The sequence below is a fragment of the Sinohyriopsis cumingii genome, chromosome 14 (genome assembly GCF_028554795.1).
Source record: "Sinohyriopsis cumingii isolate HCF-2022 chromosome 14, ASM2855479v2, whole genome shotgun sequence".
NCBI classification, from domain to species: Eukaryota; Metazoa; Mollusca; class Bivalvia; order Unionida; family Unionidae; genus Sinohyriopsis; species Sinohyriopsis cumingii.
In genome coordinates, this window is record NC_142974.1 from 72845970 (window position 1) to 72868858 (window position 22889).

At 34.0% G+C, this 22889-nt stretch overlaps 1 protein-coding gene across 1 annotated transcript in view; it reads left to right on the plus strand.

Moving 5' to 3' along the window:
* LOC149784136 (oxysterol-binding protein-related protein 1-like) overlaps nucleotides 1-19672 on the plus strand; it is a 191990-nt gene extending 172318 nt beyond the window's left edge. The window contains exon 27 of the mRNA XM_089932232.1: nucleotides 1574-19672. Coding sequence (XP_089788358.1) covers nucleotides 1574-1676 — 103 coding nt within the window. The 3' untranslated portion in view covers nucleotides 1677-19672. The remainder of the gene's footprint in view (nucleotides 1-1573) is intronic.
* The last annotated feature ends 3217 nt before the right edge of the window (nucleotides 19673-22889 follow it).

Sequence of the window (22889 nt, forward strand, 5' to 3'; positions counted from 1 at the left end):
GAATAATTTTAGGTTTGTACAAGCTAGAACGCCATGAAACAAAATATTTGATCAAAACTGGACAAATAAAATCTTAGAAATAAATATCCAGGTTTTTACACAGAAATTCTACTCTTGATCTTGCAAATCAGTTTAAAGTTACCAGAACTAAATTCAGTTATCTAAACATTGAGCAAGAAAGTCTAGTTCAGTTTTGAACATTACTGTCAAATTTGTATGATGTAGGTTGAACCAAAGTGTCTTGTGTGAATATGGGTACCTCTATTAGACTATTAGATTGCTGTGATATAGGTTGACCCAAAGTGCCTTGTCTGAATATGGGTTCCTCTGCTAGACTATCAAATTGGTGTGATGTAGGTTGACCTTAAGTGTCTTGTCTGAATATGGGTTCCTCTACTAGACTATCAAATTGGTGTGATGTAGGTTGACCTTAAGTGTCTTGTCTGAATATGGGTTCCTCTATTAGACTATCAGATTGCTGTGATGTAGGTTGACCTTAAGTGTCTTGTCTGAATATGGGTTCCTCTACTAGACTATCAAATTGGTGTGATGTAGGTTGACCTTAAGTGTCTTGTCTGAATATGGGTTCCTCTACTAGACTACCAAATTGGTGTGAAGTAGGTTAAACCGTAATGTTGAATTTGGATCCTTTTAGACTATGAAATTTGTATGGTAATGGTTCACCCTTGGTGTTATATTTTAATTTGGATCCCATTACTAGACTGTCAAATTTTGAAACACAGTAGAACATAAATGGCAAACTGCTGACATTATCACATGGGATACAGTAAGAAATCTGCTACTTTAGTCTGTCATTTGTATTAATAGCCAATACGTTTAAGCCTGAAACAAAAAGAAAATTTGCTTGTGCCAAGATAATGACTGATATATATTTGTACCAAGATAATGATTGATACATATCATCTCATGGGCAAGAAATTTAATGAGGATTTTTTCATGTTATTCATTTGGAGCTAGAAGATAACCCCACCGTGAGTCAGGTCTAGCTGCAAATTGCACAGACCCAGATCTACTGGCAATAAATGTACCTACAGATCTGGGTCTGTGCAGTTTGTTAGGAATAATCAGTAGGAGAAGCAAGATTGACCCTGATTGGCTGGCATAATATGTGATGGCAAAAGAAGGTCTATGTTATTTGCGTTTGTACTTTAATAAGTGTGTATGTACAGTCTGTTTGTTTTCCATCGCCTTCACTTAACCACTGAAGCCACTAATCACCGAGCCACCATGGTTTCCATCCCAACCACTGAAGCCACTAATCACTGAGCCACAATGGCTTCCTTAGGTTACATGTACAAGAAAAGAACCAAGAACACCAAATTAGATTTGAGACTTAGGCTTCTTGTTGTTATGCAGGCAAATAATAGTTACAAAGTCCTGCTAGTTCAGCAAGTTAAACAATTACCTTATTAGAACTAAGAAATATAGTAAATCTTCTGAATTTGAGGTTTATGAAAATAAATCTTTCAAGAAGATGAAATATACAATTTTTGTACAATTTTTGTACATATTGAGTTGATTTATCAATATTACTTGATATTTTACATTTCAGATGGTTTCGATTTGGTATTAACCCTGTGACACAGAAAGAAGACTGGATGTTCACAGGAGAGTACTGGCGTAGAAACTGGTCAAAATGTCCAGAAATCTTTTGACCTATGACCTCACTGTTAACAACGAACTATCACCTTTTTCACAAGTGATGTGATCAAACATAACCAGCAAGGCTCCAAGGACCTTTTAGATATGTGTGGATCCAGTTGGTTTTTAATACATATGGATCATGTCAGGAACTAATTATTTCAGTTTGAAAACAAGTTTCAGATTTTAAAAACAGGATTCGGAATTCGTGCATTGAAGACACATTTGTCAAGCAGGCTTTGATGGAAGAATGACATGGTGTACGTCTCCTTCATAATGTGTGAACAATCACCCATAGCCTAAATAAATCTCAAGTACAAGTTTTTTATTTAGCGATTTCTCAAGTACCAATGGCTACAGAGTTCTGTTACTTGGTATTTGGATACATAATGAATATGTAAAAATCCAATATGCCAAAATCTCAAAGACGGATTTACATCTAGGCAATATACATCTTCTTGTTAACCAGTTGTACTCTCAACTTTTAATATTTTATCTAAAACATATTCCATAAGTCATCTACAAAAATAAGTCAGCGTGTTTTGGTCTAAGTCTGCTTTTTGTTTTGGAGTGATTTCATTGCCATCATATATCTGTGGCATAATGTTCATTTTCTTTTGCCAAATACAGGTTGTATTGCTTGCTAATCATAGTAACAAAAATATATGGCCTTTCTCAAATTAAGAACAAAGTATGTGCAATGTTGTTTCAGGAGAGGCAAATCAAAGTTGTTCAAGTGATCTTACATTAGTTATCTCCCATGGATATTATTCTACTCACGGTAATAGAAAATGCTTTTAAAGATAATCACCTCATTAATACTGCAGACATTGTATCAGATGTTAATATAAATTCTTTAAATAAATATCAAGGAAGGAAAGTTTAGAATAATCTAATATAGTGATATGCTTCTCATTGTAAAATGGACCATGATAAATGTATCTGGAGTTCTGTTCTTTAGTATGATCACATGAAAATTAGTATCATGTCACTCCTTTAAGCCACCCATGTTTTCTTTTCGTTCTTTCTCAAATTGAATTTGAGCAATTCAGTATGTGCCAGTAGTGGCGATGCCAACCATACCGATGTTGGTAGAATCTTGCCTGTTATTAACCTCGGTTATGGTTACTAGGATCACCTTCTGCAAGATTTTAATTTTTCTTGTCTGTTTTCATTTTAGATAGGTGAACCACAATTTGATCACTGGCGTATCTAGATTACAGCAATGCTTGTCATATCTGATCGTAATTCCCTTTGTGAAAGCATACCAAAGCACTTGTTTCACAAAAGCAGTTCATTATTGACCTGTCTGAAATTACATCAGCTCATAACCCTGATAATGTTGAAGAAAGTTGTGGGACCAAAAGTGATCAGTAAGGTTTATAGCCTTGCTAAAATATTTAAAAAAAAAAAAAAAAAAAAAACACATTACAGAATAAAACATACATGTTTGCAGAATTGGATTATTTGCAACCTTTTCTCAATAGGCTTCAGCATGTCACATGGTGGAAAAATAACTCTAGGATGCATGTCTTAAACTTAGTCATGTTCAGACTGATTTATTAAACTGGAATTTGTACTTCACGTCGGTAGGCTGGCATTTATTGATCGATTTATAAATAGTCTGTCTTTTTACCGCTGACGGTCATTTTTTCTTCTATTTTTAAATTGATGTACAGTTGTAATGTCAGGTTGTTTGGGTTTTGTTCTGAGTTGTTGGACAGTTCAAATTATCAAAATAAGGAGTTGCTCCTGTTGATGTTTTGCCTAATATTATGAAACTTCTATTATAGACACTTACATATAAACAGAACCTGCTAATAAATGACAATGTGCATGTTTCTGCTATTGATAATCTACATGTATTTACCTCTTTATAATGAACATCTGCTAATAAAGGACAGTTTTGTTATGGGTCCCTTTTGTTAATATAAATATATGTTATCTCTTTATAGTGAAAACCTGCTTATAAAGAGAAATGATTATGGGTCAAATTTTGGTCATTTTTGGAACTTTTTCTTACCCCTGTATAAAGGACATTTGTCCATAAATGATAAATTTTTATTGTCACATGTGTCCATAATAGACATGTTTCTCAGAACTGTAATTGTTAATAATTGAGAACTTCTGTACAAATGTCAACCAAATATCTGGGTCAGATAAACAGCAAAATGGCAAAATCAAATGGACTGCATGAAGGGTATTTTTCATACCATATGCATGAAATTACAGAGGTAATTTCTAGTTTTTGCACAAATCCCATGGATTATAAGTCTGTAATTACTATTCCAAATGGGGGTGATAAAATTACTGACCGTGATACAAGTTTTGACTGCTACTATTACAATAGTAGGTAATGTAAGTTATTGACTGTTTCTTCTGTATAAAGATAACAGAGGCATGCTAGATTCACAATCAGTGGGTTGCAGGTTTAAATCCTGCCCAGACCACCCTGTAAAGAACCACCAGTGCCACAGCTGCTGGATTCACAATCAGTGGGTTGCATGTTCAAATCCTGCCCAGGCCACCTTATGTCATATGTCATGATATGTCTGTTTGGCAGTGCGCTTTACTAAATAGTCTTTCATGTGTTGGAATGCAATAAAATTCCAAACTAATAATAGTTTTCTCCTGTATTGATCACTATTTGTAACTGATGAATTTAAAAATAATTGTAAAAGAGAAGAAAATAAATAAATACTTGAATTAATTTGCAAGGGTATGTACAGAAATTTGAAATTATATTAGCTTGAAAACTTGTAAATTTGCCTTGTAAATTTCATGATTTGGTGATTTGTCTGTCAAGGTGATTGTTCTGTCAAGTGATTGGTATGTCAAGTTGTTTGGTCTTTCAGGGTGCAGCAAACAGACTTTAGAGTTATGGTAGGACCATATTGATCTGCATAATCTATTGTTATTTATGTTGTTGATTACTTCAAATAAAATTTGAAATCAGGGATGATCTTTTGACTTTTACAACTGAAAAATTAAATAATTCTTACATTAGTCATTGTCTTGATAATATGAACAGAACTCAAGATAGATTTCCTACACAAAGAGTTTAAACAGGATAAACAATTGACCTACTCTGTTTTATTGACCATGCTCTATCCTATTAACCATGCTCAGTTCTATTGACCATGCTCTGCCCTAATGACCATGCTCTGTTCTATTAACCATGCTCTGTCCTATTAACCATGCTCAGTTCTATTGACCATGCACTATTCTATTGACCATGCTGTTTTGTTGACTGCGCTCAGTACTGTTGACAAAGTTCCACCCTGTCATTTAAGGCTTCACCTGCACAATAGCATATAACATTAAAGACTTGTGAAATTGTTTGCTTACAGCACTATTGGGTTTTGCAGAAAATTGTACACACAGTGCTTCAACCTCTACTCAGAATATTGAATTTTATTTGTTGGTGATCTCTAAACATTCTGAGATTTAATCTTGATAATTTATTATATGCTCATTTTTTTCTCCATTAACTTTACATTGTCGGAATCGTTCAGTATTCCCCGATACTGAACGCGCGCGACAATACACATATAGCATTCATGTGAATAAAGGAACTAATTTCTATTGTAAACAAACAATGACGCAGACACTAGCACTTTTGATTTGTAAACAAATCATATACACTCACGTAAGAGGCTTTTTACGTTATGGTTATTTAAATTTGTTTCTGAATGAACTAAAACATGTTTCGTTAACTGCAAAAAAAAACCCCAGCTGTTTTGGCACATTCCGTGTTGATACAATGTTACGGATTTAGGCCAGCTACATTATATAAAAGACGGACGATTATGCCCTTACAAATAACATACAAGTGACAAGGAATATACTGTATTCTTTATCTGGTGATAAGAATGGCAAAATAAAATATACTTAGTTTTACTTCCTGAATTTCATAAAAATGTTTTTTCTTAATTCTGCAAATCCGAATTACATGAGCCATGTCATAGGTTTTCAATCTGGATTACACATTTCGAAAGTGTGCTGTAATTTCAATGATAAGTGCAATTGCATCCTCCTTACTGCACTCAGAATTAAATACACATTAAATTCCATAGCGTCTTTTTGATAATTGCAATTGAAAGACTACGTTATGATTTCAAACATTCAATGACAGAAACAGAAACACATTTGCAGACGTAAACACACTTCTCCCACGCCACTTCAATCTGATGTATTTCATGTATAATTTGCACAGATGAATCCAGTCCAAAATCACAAACCTTCGTCGAATCGAAAAAAATACCAAAATATATTCACTACAGATCAAATGGAAAAGTTGCAATGCGCATTCATTCACAATATGACTGCAAATTTCAATTTTAACTAGACACGCCATTTTCTTTCGAAAGTTATGTCGAGCGCGCGACTAAGTTCAAATTTATCTGGGCGGAGCTATGTGCGCATTAATAATGATGTCACTTTGGAATGTCAAATCTGCGCTTGTGTATTTAGTTTAGAATACGTCATTCATTCATTTACGTTGTTACTTGTAGCGTATTTTGTTTATATAATTAAACCTACGGTAGAATTAAAAAATGAGCATATAATAAAAAGGTTACTGCATTTGTATGGGAAAATATGAACTCGTTTTGTCGGAAGGATATACTGCACTCAGAAGTTCGTGCAGTATTCATTCCGAAAACTCGTTCCTATTTTCCCATACAAATGCAGTAACCTATAATTCCTAAACATTTGAATGTTATCATATATGATCTGAATTATGATATGGCCATCTGGCACTCGCCATACCACCTGTGACTGTCTATCTATATCTATCTATCTATCGAGAGAGAGAGAGCTGTGTTTAATATTCAGTTTGTGAAGACCCAAGCAGTGGAGAGTTTCTTGTGTAGTAACTATCATTTGACCTGCATTTATTTGATCAGGTGGCTACCAGGATCACCTATAGTAAGTAGTAATTGATTGAAAGTTTTCAAATAGAGCATTGTTTTCCTTTGCTGCACTGTACAGCATGAGCTATAAAATTTAACTGAGGGCATCTCCTGTTTTACACTGCCATGCTAATGTAAGGTTTGAACACTAGCCTGCCATGCTAATGTAAGGTTTGAACACTAGCCTGCCATGCTGATGTAAGGTTTGAACACTAGCCTGCCATGCTGATGTAAGGTTTGAAACACTAGCCTGCCATAACGGCATATGTACTTACATCTGTAACAGAAAATTTAAGCTGCCAGTATGAAGATATTCCTGATTTTAAACCTTAAGGTATTATTGACTTGATGATAATTCTGTATTGAAATATTGAGATTTTCAGGGTTGATGTCAAGCCCACATTAGTGGGAAGAAAGACATAGCAGTCACTTTTGTTACAGTTGTCCCAGTTAAAGTCTCAGTTGTAGAAAATTTATGTTAAGGTTTTGGTACAAGTCTTTCTTATTTGCTACTATTTTCTACAGCCATTGAAGGATTTATGTATACTGGGGATGAATCATTATGAAGCAGCAGACTAAGTGACATGTTTTTTTTATATACACCCCAATGACTTTTGGGTTAAGGTCACGGTCATACAAAATTTGCATTTGCATGTTTATAGATTTAGTTAATGCTTTGAATCATTATGAAGCTAAAGCATTTCTTTTGCTGATATGTGTGCTTGTCTATTTGATTCTGCATTCAAGGTCATCCTCTTACAAAATTTGAGTTGAGGCATGGATTAAATTTTTTAAATAAATATTTTTTATTTGCTTAACTTTTTAGCTCTAATAATCATAAACCAGATGAGCTAATGGGAGGGTCTTTTGTCTGTCCATCTGTTAGCACAAGCGTGGTGTCGCTACTCCTCCAGAACTACCTGGAGGATTGCCATGAAACCTTATATACATTCATTCCAAGCTGTTGCTGGTCCTAAATGAAAATGGTGCTGCTTGGGCATCCACTATTGCCACCACAGTGACCATCTTGAAAATCTGCATCTCCACTCTTCCTGTATGGATTGTCATAAGCAGCCTGTATGGATTGTCATAGCAGCCTGTGTGGATTGTCATAGCAGCCTGTGTGGATTGTCATAGTAGCAAGTGGTTTTCATTGAAGAAAAAAGTTGGCATATCAATACATTTACACTAAAAGACTTGTTATTATGTCTAGTTGGTCCAAGTGAAAATGGTTTTGTTTGTTTGGTTTTTTTTATGCCATTTTTCAGCACACGATTGGAGAAGTGAAAATGGTGTGAATCTGACATCCAGTATGGCCATACATGGATCTTCATATTCTTGCTATCACCACACTTCCTGAATAGATGATCCTCTCAACATGGAGTTGTCACTTTTTGGGGGGTAAAAAAAAAGACTTATGTTGATGTCTGTTATGACATAAATGAAAATGGTGCTGATGTGACATCCAATATGGCCACCAGAGTGGCCATCCTGACAGTCCTTTTTTCACTGCTCCTTTTTTCACTGCTGGAACAGAATGTCATATTCATGGGGTTTTCCCCAAAAGGCTTCTTATAAAAAGGGTACCGATCTGACATGACATTTGGCTGCCACACAGTGGCCATCTTAAATCTTGTTATTGTTTCTCCTGAATGGATGGTTGTATTAACATGAGGTTTTTACTAAAATACTTATTATTTTAATGACTTCTTGGTCCAAAATGAAAGCGGTTATCATCTGACATTCATTATGACTACTACATCATCCATCTTGAAACATTTTGTCATTTTGACACAGGGATGTCACCAAGAGACTTTTTTGATGTCTAGTTAGTCCTAAATGAAAATTGTGCTGATATGTGATCCAGTATGGCTGTTACATTTTGTCCTGAGGTTTTGGTTAAAGTATATTCGGTTGCTTATATTTCCTGAGCCACAATTGGATTTTGTTGTTACCTGGGATAAATCATCATGAAGTTACAATTATGAAGATAGGACAAATCATTCTGTGACATGGTTGCACCACATTCTGAACTTGTCAAGGTTTTACATGTTACAGCAGTGATTTGAACATGGGCTTGACATGAAATCCTTGGTCCTCTTGTTTATGCCTTACAGTGAATTTTCTTTTAAATAGCAGGTAGTGTCATGCAATTATTTTTGTATATAAACTTTAGAGTCATAATATTCACCCATTTGTAGAGTTTGTAATACTGTATATCGTGTTACACTACACATGTTTATTTTTGCACTCAGTTTATGTAAATTTTTTAGCACTGTTGAATTTCCATGCAAGAGATGTTAAATAAATTATTTGATGTATTTCACCATGGATTTTTTTTTTAAATGTCAGGTTAGATGGAAGGTGGCAAATATATTTAGTGAAATGGCCACAAAGGTGTCATGGTGTGCATTGTTTGAACAATGTAAACGTGTTGCAACAATGGAAAGATTTGGTTCCATTTGATCCCAAGTATAATAACACTGTTTCAATAATGTAAACATCTGGTTCCATATGATCCTAGGTATAATAATACTGTTTCAGTAATGTAAACATCTGGTTCCATTTGATCCTAAGTATAATAACACTGTTTCAAAAATGGAAGCATTTAGTTCCATTTGATCCTGAGTATAATACTACTGTTTCAACAATGTAAACACTTGATTCCATTTGGTCCTAAGTATAATATTGTCATATAAGTTGCATTCTTAAATTCACGATATTTTTAAAGCAGATGTACATGAGCACTTTATCATTTTTTTTTTTTTTAATTTAGTCAGATAGAATGGTTAAGCTTTGTTCACCTATTTATTGTACGGATAAACAAAAACATTTTAGATTATAAATTGATTATGCCAAGTTTTCTTGGTTACTGTGATATCATGTTGTCGGATAATGCATGTATATACGTTAGAAATTTTTAATATAGAGAAGAGATTTGTAAAAACAAAATAATTGTAAATTATTGAAAACACTACTGGTTTTGCATATATTTGATGTTTGCAATTTTAATTTGATCGTCATTTACAGGTAATGTTATTGGTAAATATGTAACAAAAATAGTTAAGGATATACGCTCTGTACATCTATAATTGATGAGATCGTGGCATTATTTTTTCATTATTATATCAGTACTCCATTGTTTCATAGTGCTGTGAACTTGCGGTCGAGATCAGACATAAAATGAAGTGATTGTATTTTCTGTTTCTTATTTACTAATAAAACTAATAATTTTTTTCTTCAATTTTAATAATTGCAAAATCAGTACTTTAAAAGAAAGTGATAAACCAGATTAAAAAACATGACACTGAAATAATTAGCAATTTTCTAATGAGCCTTACAGACTTCCAATGTGGTAATTCCGATGTGAGCTCAGTGTCTTAGTGAAATAAATTCACAGACTGTCTTGTTCAAAAATTTAATTTAATTTCTTTAATGAAGCAAACATGATCTATTTTATAATATTCTGTCAGCTGTTGTTATCGGAGAGTTGGAAACGTCACTACTTTGTTTATGGCACTATATAGCCAGGATTGTGCTGAAGTTGCATTAAACCCAACACACACACACACACTATTTTCTGCACTTTATCTTAGTAATGATCCTTACATGGAAATGGCTATTTTGCTTATTGTAGCCTTAGACAATACACAATCATCAGGTTATACATTTATTTGGGGTTTTGGATTGCTTGGACTCAAAAGTCTGTAAGAATATTCATGTTTCAAACTTAAATACGCCAGAATTTCAGTTGTTTCAGCAGCAGTGTATTGCCATTTTTACTGTTTAATTTACACACCATTTGATAACTGCATAGACAAGATATCCTCTCACATAATTTGTTATCAGACTTAGTTTCAGGAACAGTGACTGTTGGAGCTGTGTCTTATTTGCCCATTGAAGGTATTCATTTATTGCCTTGGCAATGGCCTAGCTGGAGATTAGGTTGTGGTTAATCCACTCGTAACTGACAAGCCTAGATTGGATCAAAAGGTTCATCCAATTGAAGATGAAATCCCTGATTTATGCCCTGTTTGTGCAAATACTAGAGCAGTGACAAAAAGGGTTCATTAAATGATGTTGATCAGGAAATTATTACTTTATCTCACACATTTATGGGAAAGTCTTTATTGTCTTTTCATCTGTTTATTCTGCCTTTGATTTGAAACTTAAAGTACAGACCCTGATCTACCATGCTTTTAAGAGAGGCAAACCATCTGATTTCAAGCTTACAGAATAGACCCAAACCTACCATGTCTTTAAGAGAGGCCATCCATATGATTTCTAGCTAACAGGATAGACCCAGATCTACCACTTTTAAGAGAGGCAAACCATTTTATTTCAAGCCAACAGTGTAGACCCTAATCTGCCATGCCTTTAAGATAGGTCTACCATTTGTGATTTTGTTTAATTATTAAAACATATTAGTGAAACTTCTGTGTTCCAAATTAAATTAAGAAAATTCTGGAAAGAGCAGATTTTATTGGATACAATTTTAAACAGATGTTTTGTGTGCAAACACAGGTGGATACAAAAATATTTTAACCCCCAATTTGCTGGTACATAAAATGTTGTTCCTCAGTGTGAAAAATTGGTTGGTACATGACCCCCCACAATAAAAAAATTTGATACACATTAATTAGATGAAAAGCAATGACCATAGAGCTGAAGAGAAAAGAAAGAAGTCATTTCATCATGGGAAATAATGTTTATGCTATCACTTTAGCTAGATATGTTAAAAGGAATTCAAAGTTCTGAAATTGTATGAATGAATTGACAGTTTATTATTATATGACCATAATTGTTAATGTGTAAGTACGTATTGGCTCACAGAAAGATCCAGTTTGTCTTGTGGAGGTTAGTTACTTCTATCTAATGTCAGCAGTTGAGAAAAAAGAAATTGAATCAATTTCAGGATGGGAAATATTAGCATATTGGAGTGAGATAAATGATAGTAAATATGTCTGAAGACAAAATCTAACCATGCAGTATGTACATGCTTACAAGTCAAGTCCACCTGCAAGCTTCTCAGATCCAGATCTGCCATTATATAATGCATTGGCAGATCTTGGTCTATGTGGTTTGTTAGTCAGTGGAAGAAATAACATGTATCCTGATATTCTAGCATATTATGGATCCGCAGAATCATGGCCTATGTTGTTCGCAGTTGGACTCGACTTATAAATGAGCATATATGGTATAAAAATTGTTATAGATTGTCGGCATTAATGTTTTTGGTCACTTTTTAAGATCTTCTAGTCATTGAAAGCCATTAAGTTATACACATTTTGCTTTTTTAATGCCATTTTGTTTTGTTATATTTTTTTATTATTTTGACCTTGTATTCAAAATAATAATAAGGGAACGTAAAGTTGTCTTACAACTCATCAGGTAAGTAGAGGTGAACTAATGTATGATCTTCAACAATGCCATCAGTGCTTTGGGGGTTTTGTCCACAGACTGACAATACTGTACTATTTAAAGGCACACTGTGTAGAAAAGCCTTGTACAGTACTCTACTGATTAAAGGCACACTGTAGAAAAACAATACTGTACTATGTAAAGGAACTCTGTATAGAAGAGTCATGTACAGTAATGTACTATTCAAAGGTACACTGTAGAAAAGCAATGTACAATACTGTACAATTTAAAGGCACTGTAGAAAAACCATGTACATTACTATTGAAAGGTACACTATGTAGAAAAGCCATGTACAATAATGTACAATTTAAAAGCACACTATGTAAAAAAGCCATGTACAATACTGTACAATTTAAAGGAACTCAGTGTAGAAAAGCCATATACAATGCTGTACAATTTAAAGGCACTCAGTGTAGAAAAGCCAATGTACAATACTGTACAGTTTAAAGGCACTCTGTGTTGAAAAGCCATGGGCAATACTGTATAATTTAAAGGCACCGTAGAAAAGCCATGTACAGTACTATTGAAAGGCACAGTTTAAAGGCACTCTCTGTAGAAAAGCCATGTACAATACTATGTAAAGGAACACGGTGTAGAAAAGGCATTTATTATGTGCTCATTTTTTTCTCCATTAACTTTACATTTTCAGAATCGTGCAATATTTTACGATACTGCACTCATGTTCACTTCATATTGCACTCGCATGTGCCCAATGTATTAGGAACTACTTTGTAAACAAATCATGTACACTCACATAGTAGATGCTTTACATTTTGGTTGATTGAATTTGTTTCTGAATGAAGTAAAGCAGATGTTTCATGGACTGCTGCTTTGCCACATTCCTCGTTAACATTTTTTTTGATACAGTGTTTTGGGTTTAGGCAAGAGATAGATGCCAGACAGATCTGGGTCCCTACATGCAAGTGACAAGGCATAAACGTGGCTTTAGCTGGTAATAAGAATGGCAAAAAATATACTTACAGTTTTACATCCAGAATTTTCTAAAGATGTACTTTCTTAGTTCTGCAAATCTGAATTACATGAACCATGTCATGTATTCTCATGCTTGAGTACACATTTTGAAATTGTACTGTAATTTCAACTACATTCCAAGTGCAGTTGCATCCTCCTTACTGTACTCAAAATGAAATAAACATTATATTCCATAGCGTCTTTGTGATAATTGCAATTGAAAGGCTTCATATTTTTCCCACATTATGATTCCAAACATTCAGTGACAGAACAGAAATACCATTTTCTTTTGAAAGTGATGTCTGCTGCATGACTAAGTTCAAATTTATCTGGGCGGAGTTATGTGTGCATAATGTTGTTGAGTACTGCGCTTCTGTATTTAGTTTGAAAAACGGCATAAATTCAGTTACTTTGTTTCATGTAGTGTATTTTTGTTTATATAATTAAGCCTTAGGTAGAATAAGAAAATGAGCATATAATAAATTACTGCATTTGTATGGGAAAATACGAAAATGTTTTGTCGGATCGATATATTGCACTCCCAAGGTCGTGCAGTATATTGATCCAAAAAACTCATTCATATTTTCGTTCAAATGCAGTAACCTGTAAGTACAATATTGAACTATTTAAAGGCACACTGTGTAAAAAAGCCATGTACAATATTGAACTATTTAAAGGCACACTGTATAGAAAAGCCATGTATGGTACTATGTAAAGGCACGCTGTGTAAGAAAGCCATGTTTACATTTGTGCCTACATGTAGACATATATGTGATACATATGAGTACATTGATAGAGGTTTCAGTCATTCCAACTTCGACAAAAGATTGTATTTCTTAATTAGAATTCTTTTGTAGATTATACTCGAGTGGTTGCTTCATAAAAGCAATTAAATATCGACTAATCCAAAACCTCACTAGCTCAGTGCCTTGGTTCACCTAAGTAAGCTCAAGAAAGATGTTTTAATTGAAACCAGTCAGTGCAACCAGGCAGTAAGCAACATATACTCCAAATAAAATACATAAGGCATCCACATTGGACAAACACGATTCATTTGCAGACATCTCAAGACAGACTTTTTTGTGTTACATGGTGAGAAAAAAAAGACTTTAGAAAGCATTTTTCAGCCAAAAACATTTTTAAATCTGTAGGATTTAATTTATAAGATAAATTCTGGAATGCAGATTTGAAGTACTCGTATGCTCAGATCCCTTTTTTGTGGTTTATATAGATGTCATTCCTATTGCATATTATTAGGGGTTGTCATCGCTTCATTGATGTAGCAACAAAGATGTTCTATTCTTGATAATGGGGTATAAATGCAGAATTTTGTTACATCAGTTTTCACTGCAGGATTTAGCTACATCCAGTGTCAATGCAGGATGCAGCTACATCCAGTGTCAATGTAGGATTTAACTACATCCAGTGTCATTGCAGGATGTAGCTACATCCAGTGTCAATGTAGGATTTAACTACATCCAGTGTCAATGCAGGATGTAGTTACATCCAGTGTCAGTGCAGGATTTAACTACATCCAGTGTCATTGCAGGATGTAGCTACATCCAGTGTCAATGTAGGATTCAACTACATCCAGTGTCAATGCAGGATGTAGCTACATCCAGTGTCAGTGCAGGATTTTGCTACATCCAGTGTCAGTGCAGGATTTTGCTACATCCAGTGTCAATGCAGGATTTTACTACATCCAGTATCAGTGCAGGATTTTGCTACATCCAGTGTCAGTGCAGGATTTTGCTACATCCAGTATCAGTGCAGGATTTTGCTACATCCAGTGTCGGTGCAGGATTTTGCTACATCCAATATCAGTGCAGGATTTTGCTACATCCAGTGTCAGTGCAGAATGTAGTACATCCAGTGATCAGCAGAAGATTTTTAGTTACATCATGGTCAGTGCAAGATTCGGTTTTACTTTGGTCAGTATAAGAGTTGGTTACACATTGGTCAATGCAAAATTTGGTTGTCATTGCACGGTTTAGTTGCCATACATCATTGATCTGTACAAGATTTACTTTTCTCATTGGTCAGTGCAGATTTACTTATTGGTCTTGCAAGATTTAGGTAGATTATTGGTCAATACAAGGTTTTGATACATTATTGGTCGATGCTAGACATAGTTACATCATTGCTTAATGCAAGATGTAGTTACATGATTGGTGAGTGCAAGATGTCTTTATATGATTGGACAGTTCAAAAATTAATTATATCATTAGATTATGCACGTTTTTTTCAATCATTGGTCATTGCAAAGTTTTGTTGCATATGTGGTCAATGAAAGATTGAGTTTTATTATTGGTCAATGAAACCTTTAGTTACTGAGTATATCATTAGTCATTGCAAGGTTTAGTTAAATAATTGGTCAATGCAAGATTATTTATATCATTGATCAATGAAAATTTTAGTTAATGGTCAGCACAGGTTTATCTTTGTACCCTAAATATACTCATCATATAAACAATAACTACTGTAATGTAATGTAATATAACGTAATGTAATGTATGTATGTATGTGTATGTATGTATATATGTATTTATGTATGTATGTATGTGTATGTGTATGTATGCCTGTATGTATGTATGTGCCTTTTCCAGAATGACCTAGGCTTTTTTTTTTTCCATAATTGGAATTTTTATTTTGTCTGGTATGTGGTATGTGATTTGACCCACTTGTTATAGAATTTTTAATAGTGTAAGGCATAGCAAATGAGGACTCTTGCTCTGCATACTTGTAATTTACCATATACATGGGAAAACAATTTTTGTGACCTGATTATATGAATCACATTAATTTAAGTTTGTCAGATGAAAATAAAAATCAGAAAAGTTCATTATTATAAAGCTTTTGACTTGCCAATACATGTAATAAATAATATGAAAATTTAACATCAAGCTAAATGTATGGTGTTGTGCAATGTTGTATAATTTAAAGAAAGGTTATATTGGTCACCTAATAATAACTGGTATCAGCAAATATCACTAATAGTTTGATATACTCAGATGTAAATATTGTTACTCAATAAAATATGTAGATGTAAAGGTAGTCTAGATGATAGAGAGAAAGCGGGAAAGAAAAGTTGACTTTTTATGGAAAGGTATGACATATGAGATAGAATATAAGTAAGTTTTAAAAATGTGTATGAAGTTTGAATTCTCTATGCAGCTCAGAATATCTGATTGTTGATTCCAAATTTGTAAATGAATCTTACAATGAATATAAAGAAACACTTGTACATATAACAAAAGTCATAGGTCAGTACAATGGGCATTCATATATGTAATGTATTTTGTGTAACAGTAGATGTGACATCTTGTATAGAATGCAAAAGCTGCAATTTGCAACAAATTTTTTGTGATGGATAATCTTATATTTGGTATCAGACTCCTAACATGTTTTGATTTTTGCGATTGTATTTAATTGTGACTTGAAGACATTTCATATCAAGAAAAGGAACAGAAATGGTGGTAGATGAGTTTTAGTTTGATGTTCTTCCTTTGAACCCTTTGTGATCGTTTATTGATTGATATACCATTGGGTTTTGTTTCAGTCCATACTATGCTAATGAGTCACAAGTAATGAGAAAAATATTTGCATGAATGAAACACAAAAATTTACTTATTTTCCTGTTGGTGGTATTTTCCAAAGAAAAGTTTTCCCAACATTTTAATGTGTAGGTACACCTGTTTTCGTTCAGTTCATTGTAACAATAAGTTCATAGAAGTGTTTTGTTAGGCATGTAGTAGCCTGGTTTACAGATAATTTTCTTTATTTTTAGACTTATGGCCTAAGTGTCTGTGAAAATTAAATGCAGAACCCTCATCTTTGTCCCTCAGTAATTTCACATTTGATAACTCTGATGAAGTTGACCTTGCTTCAGAAAATACACAGCATATCCTCATTGACTCATTATGAATTGTTTGCCATATATATTTTCCTTATAGTGTATAGTGAAGATTAGTTCTCAGTAACGTGATTGCGCAAAAATATGATGTCAGTTAAGTACTGTTTGGTTGGCATACACATCATTCCTTGTTAAAACATTGAAAATATAAAATTATGTCCATGTAATTGAATTGTGTAATCCAATTACATCACACGGCACGTACAGCAGCAGCATCCTTGCCTCCTTTTGGAGGTCATGTAAAACTCATCTGTTAATTAGCAGTTAATAAGATTAATCATGACAGAAAACACTTCACATGTATCCCAGGCTTATATATCGCCACAGTGTCAGTAGGTTGTCATTAATTAATTAAAACCTGTTTTCGTTCGATGGATTATCGGGAGGGGGATTAAAAAAAGAAGAATACATTGGCAAAGTAAATATACATTCACGCCTGTAGCCAGGTTATGCAATTATCATTTTGAACAGATATGGAATTCATTTTGCAAAAGATTATTCTGTGTACTGAAGCATATTTAAAATAACTTTTTTATGTGATAATGGCATTTAATACATGACACTCTTCCGATCAGTACTTCAGCATGCAATGATAGTTACCACTGTTTTCTTTTGCATTTAAAAATGAAAGATGTAGATATCTTAAAGCTATAACATAAGTATTATATATTCACCATAAGACATAGAAGGAAGAATACATCTTCTAGTTTTGTTTTTGTCCAACTGTCCTTTGTCATAAGGCAGTGAATAATGTGCAATTCCTTAGCAGTACTTACGTGACTTGTCAGGTTAAATTGACTTACTCTTCAACGTATTATCTGAACGAGTTTTACTGGTATGCTTTACAACTCGATGTCAGTGAATTGATGTTACTTTGACTTGTTTCAAATTTTGTATGGCATAGTACCATCATGTCAGAATAAGTATATAAGGTTGGTATCTAATTGAATTTCTGACTTCCATGATCAGATGATGCAATTTTTGCAAAGTTCTTTTGGAAAATAAATTAAAATTTGTTCATCTAACATATGTGCTCTATTTCATATAACAACTTTGAGACTTTGGATAATTTGAAATAATTTGCTTGCCATGTGTGCGTGTGTGTGTGTGTGTGTTTTATCGGCTTAATGGACTTAATCCTGCTGGATTGTCTCATAAGTTGGACATCAATGTTATGACATTTTTTTTATGAGGCTATTTATTTGAATACACTACCAGTGTATTAGTGCAGATGTCTGAATCACCTAGTCTACAGTTGAAATATCTTTACAAAACATAATAAATGTTTTTGAAGTAGAGAATAATACTTAATAAATCATCGTAACTGTCAACCTAGTGAAAAATTGAAATAGAGAATACTGTCTTTATTAATTATTATAACTGTCAACATAGTGTACAATTGAAATAGAAAATAATTCTTAGTGTGATCGCTCTCTACGGCCCTGTAAATAGTGTATGATATGTGTATGAAGTATAGTAATATGTCAACATAGAAAAGATGTGAAATAATTTGCAGCACAGATTGCTGTTTATCAGTAACTGTTCTAGATTCTTTTGTTAAAAGAGCCAAAGAAATTTCCAACAAGATTTTTTTATATTGAGTCTTTCATAGTGGCTTTTTTGTTGCTGTTTATTTTGCTCAACTTTGGAACTCAAAAGAAACTAATAACTTTTATTCTGAGAGACCTCAATTTGTACTTCTAATTAGTAAACTTTAGGGTTAATAAAAAAATGACTACTGAACCTGTCATTTGAAGAAAACAACTGGAACATTTTTGTGTGTGTGTGTCTGTGAAATAAAACAATTTACATGTTAAAAATAGTTTCAAAGGATTCGTAGATTTTCTTTGATAATATATCCTAATAGCTAGACATTTAGTCTGATTATTGATTATATTGTTCACCATGAACTTAAATTTTGTCACGAGGTTTTCCTGTTTAAAAAAAAAAGATTCACCTCATTTATGTAATGTTGTGAAGCATGGAATACGCAGTAGTATGTTATTCTAACTCTGTATTGTTTGTTCCACACACGTTAATATTGTATGGAAAAATAAAAATAGCACTTTTGTTCATGTATGCACTCGTATGACTTTGACTTGTTGCTGTCACTTTATGATAATAGTTTATTTATGCCATTTATGCTCTTTATTATATTTGATTGGTAAATCTGGTCATCGTACTCAAATTCAGTCTCAATAAATCACTATAGGGTTTTTATTCTTTTTCATACGTGTCCAACAAATTGTGTGTCTGTAAACATCAGAACAAAATGAAAACGTGCCAATTAGAAATATTATTTTATACGACAAGAAGGGCAAAGATCTGTAGTATAACTGGAGTGAAACTTTAAGCAATCCAATCAGTTGACCTTGTATTTAGGTCACGTCAGGATTGTATTACCGTAAAAGCTTATGCCATGGCTCAAAGAATAATTTGCTTGAGCTTTATTACAGTTCGCGTCTGTCTGTCAGTATCGGCTTTATATATATATATATATATATATATATATATATATATATATATATATATATTTAGATATAGATAGATAGATAGATATAGAGAGAGAGAGAGAGAGAGAGAAGTAAGCTGTAAACTGCCGGATTAATTTTTTTTCAAATTTAATCAAGAAAACTCTGGTGTCAGGTCCTGTTAAGTTTTGTTGAAAGATTTGCCAATCATCAAATATTTGCACTGTTGTTAAAGAAATCCGTAAAACAGATCCTCTTCATTTTTTTATATATATGAAGCGATCTTGCATCTGACTGATTAAACTTGTTACCAATCTGGAGACGACGTTTCTGATTTATTTTTGTCCAATTTGAAATAAAGACTTGGCATGGGTTAAATTATAAGCTATATTCTTGTTTAGTGTGAGATGATTTTGCATCCGATTGCCGGCTAAGCTTGTTACCTGGTTACTATAATAAATAGTACAGTTCTTATCCGGCTTTGATTAAACGTGGTAAAAAGAGTTAAATCGTTAATATCGTAGATGGTCGCAGTTATGAGGTAGATACATGTATATGTACGAGGTAGCCTTGCATTTGATTGGCCTAGCTTCTCAGCACTTGGTGGCTAAATTTCTAATCTGATTTTGGATAAAACGTAGAAAATGGGCTTATCTTATTAACATATCCATCGAGTTTTATCATGATCGTGATCGGCAATTTTAAATGAGGCGATTTTAATTGTTATTGGCTGATCTTACCTTTCGGGAGACGGGTTTTCTGACTGCGATTTTAAATTAGGTGGTCTTTCGCCTGATTCGCTGATCTTAACACTAGAGAGACGGGATTTCTGGTTAAGATTTTAAAAGGTAATCTGGCTTCTGATTCAGATCTTCTGACTACGATTGGAAATGAGACGATACTGCATCTGATTGACTGATGGTATCACTCGAGAGACAAGATTTCTGACTCGACTTATCTCACTTTAGGTAGATATCCCATATTATCAAACTGTATGAGTTGTATTATGAGTGAGACCTATGCATATATATGAGATGATCTTGCATCTGATTTACTGAGGTGTTTTATTTGTACGAATTTAGAGAGTTTTTCAACTGCTGTAAACGTGTTTAAATCATAAAATCTTTTTGAGTATGATCAGGAACTAGATCCACACTGCAATAGGGTGATCTTGCATTTGATTGCCTATTCTTGTCATCACCTTGACAACCATTTCTCTTGTCAGATTTTGATCAAACGTGTTATGTAGTCTTCTATTATCAAGATGTTGGATAAGCTTGATTAAAAACAAAATTTGCACTTAATTTTGAGTTAAGCTTGTCACCATTCTTGATATCGAATGCTATTTTGCTCGAAGGTGAGTAAATAAACTTGTTGTCTTGGATAGGTTGGGTAATAAAAGAAGTGTGTACACATGAACGAGGTGATTTTGGATGAGATTGCTACCCGTCTAAATCTAAAGACTGTTTCTGGTCCAGTATTTGTTTATATAAAACTTGGTCAATTGGTTTGACATTAACATTTTGGAGGAGTCGCAGGGTCGAGACTGTGTGTGTGTACAAAAAATACTGTCATAAAGGTTAGAGAATTTTTAAATCTTACTCTACGGAGATTCGAACCCAGGTCCGCAGGTAAACGGCAACCATCGCCTTGTCTGCACACACGAGCCCATATTCCCTCACGACTAAGCACACATCATCAAAAATGATGTTACTAAATCGGTGTTATATGCACTCGTGTGTAGCAAACACACTCGCATGACGAATTCTATATGAATCCAGGGATAGCACTTTTCCTTCTGTCTGGTGTATATTTAAAATTATATAAACTTAATTCTCTATACCTTGATTTCTTTAAAAGGAATCCGGAAGGATCGTGTAGGTACATGGCAACTAATTACTAGGTCATCATGCCTTTATCTTTCAAAAATAATTTTGATAAGAATATAGTAAAATAAATTGCCAAATTCGACTTGGTATTAAGTATGGGAGATGGAATACATTGATTTCGGTACTCTGAGTACTTTATTAGTCTGTTTGACATTGACGTAAACTGTTTTAGCTACGTGAGCCTGGTGAACGATACTAAATCATTTCAGTAACTGTTGGAATGTAATTGCCAGAATATGAAAGAGGTACTGGAATGAAATGTCTTAAAGGGTCGAGAAAATTGTGTTGACTTGTAATCAATCAGGCAATTTACGCAAAAAGAAAACCTTGAAACGGGTTACAGTAAACTGGTCAGTTATTTGAGTCAAGTCTGTCAGAAAATGTAATGATATCAGATATCATAAATGAAATTGCCTTCGTCCTGACTTTAGACATGGCCGCTACAATGGCCATATTGTTAACCTTGTTATCGATACTTCTAGATGGCTGGTGATATCGACGTTATGCTTTTCGAAAACTGAAGGGGAGCCAATCTGATATCCAATATGCTTGTCATGGCAGCCATCTTGAAAATCTCGCTATCGTTGCTCCTTAAAAACGGAAAGTGATATCAAGGGTTTTCACCAAAAGATGCAATGTGGTTTCAAACTAAAATGGTTCTGATCCAATTTTCAATAATAGCAGAATAGCGGCCATCTTGAAAATCTTATCCCTGCTTCTCAAAATTGGAAAGTAATTTTGACAAGAGTTCTTGTGAAAATGACCGCATATGGATACCATAAAGGTCATCTTGAAAATATCAGCTCTAATCCTCCCCTAAGGATGGGCATATCTTATCATATCGCCACAGTGACTATCTTGAAAACGTTGTTATAACTACCTCCACCAATTGAATGGTCTTATCAATATAGAGTTTCACCAGTTGCCTTCTTATGACACTACTTCGTCCTAAATTGAAAGTGGTGTCAATCATTGACCGAATATGGTTGCCTCTACGGCCGTCCTGAAGTTCTTGTTGTCACTACTCCCTCTAAATGGATGGTCATATTGACACGAAGTTTTCATCAAAAGACTTGGAACGATTTCTAAATGAAAATTATGCTTGTCTGCCATGCAATATGACCACCGAAGCAGCTAATTTGAAAATCTTTGTATCGCTCTAAACACGAGGGATGCTTTCAACACTCAAGAGATGAAAGGATCAAACGGTGTTATATTGAATTCCTGGAAATTATGTTTGGCCAGTAGATAGCTTCTGTATTCTTGAGGGACTCTTGTTTTGCATGGCACTACTGTCGATTAGTGCCGTGTCAATTAATAAAGTAAAGATGTTTACTAAGGGTTATATGTATCTTTCTTGGTGTGGAGGACAAAAGTAAAGCTGAAGGTGGTGAGGACCGGATCGGTGGCATAAGTGCTTAGAGTGCCCGCCTCGGATGCGGGAGGTCGCGGGTTCGAACCTAGACCGAGTGATACCAAAAACCTGTAAAAATGATACAAGCAGCTGCCTCGCTTGGCGTTCAGCGTTAAGAGGTTAGTGTTAGTTGTCAGGATAATGTGACTGGGTGGGACAGAATGCTACTTGTCTCCGGCATAATGACCCAATGCTGGACATCACTATAAACTGCCACAATGCTGATATCGCAAC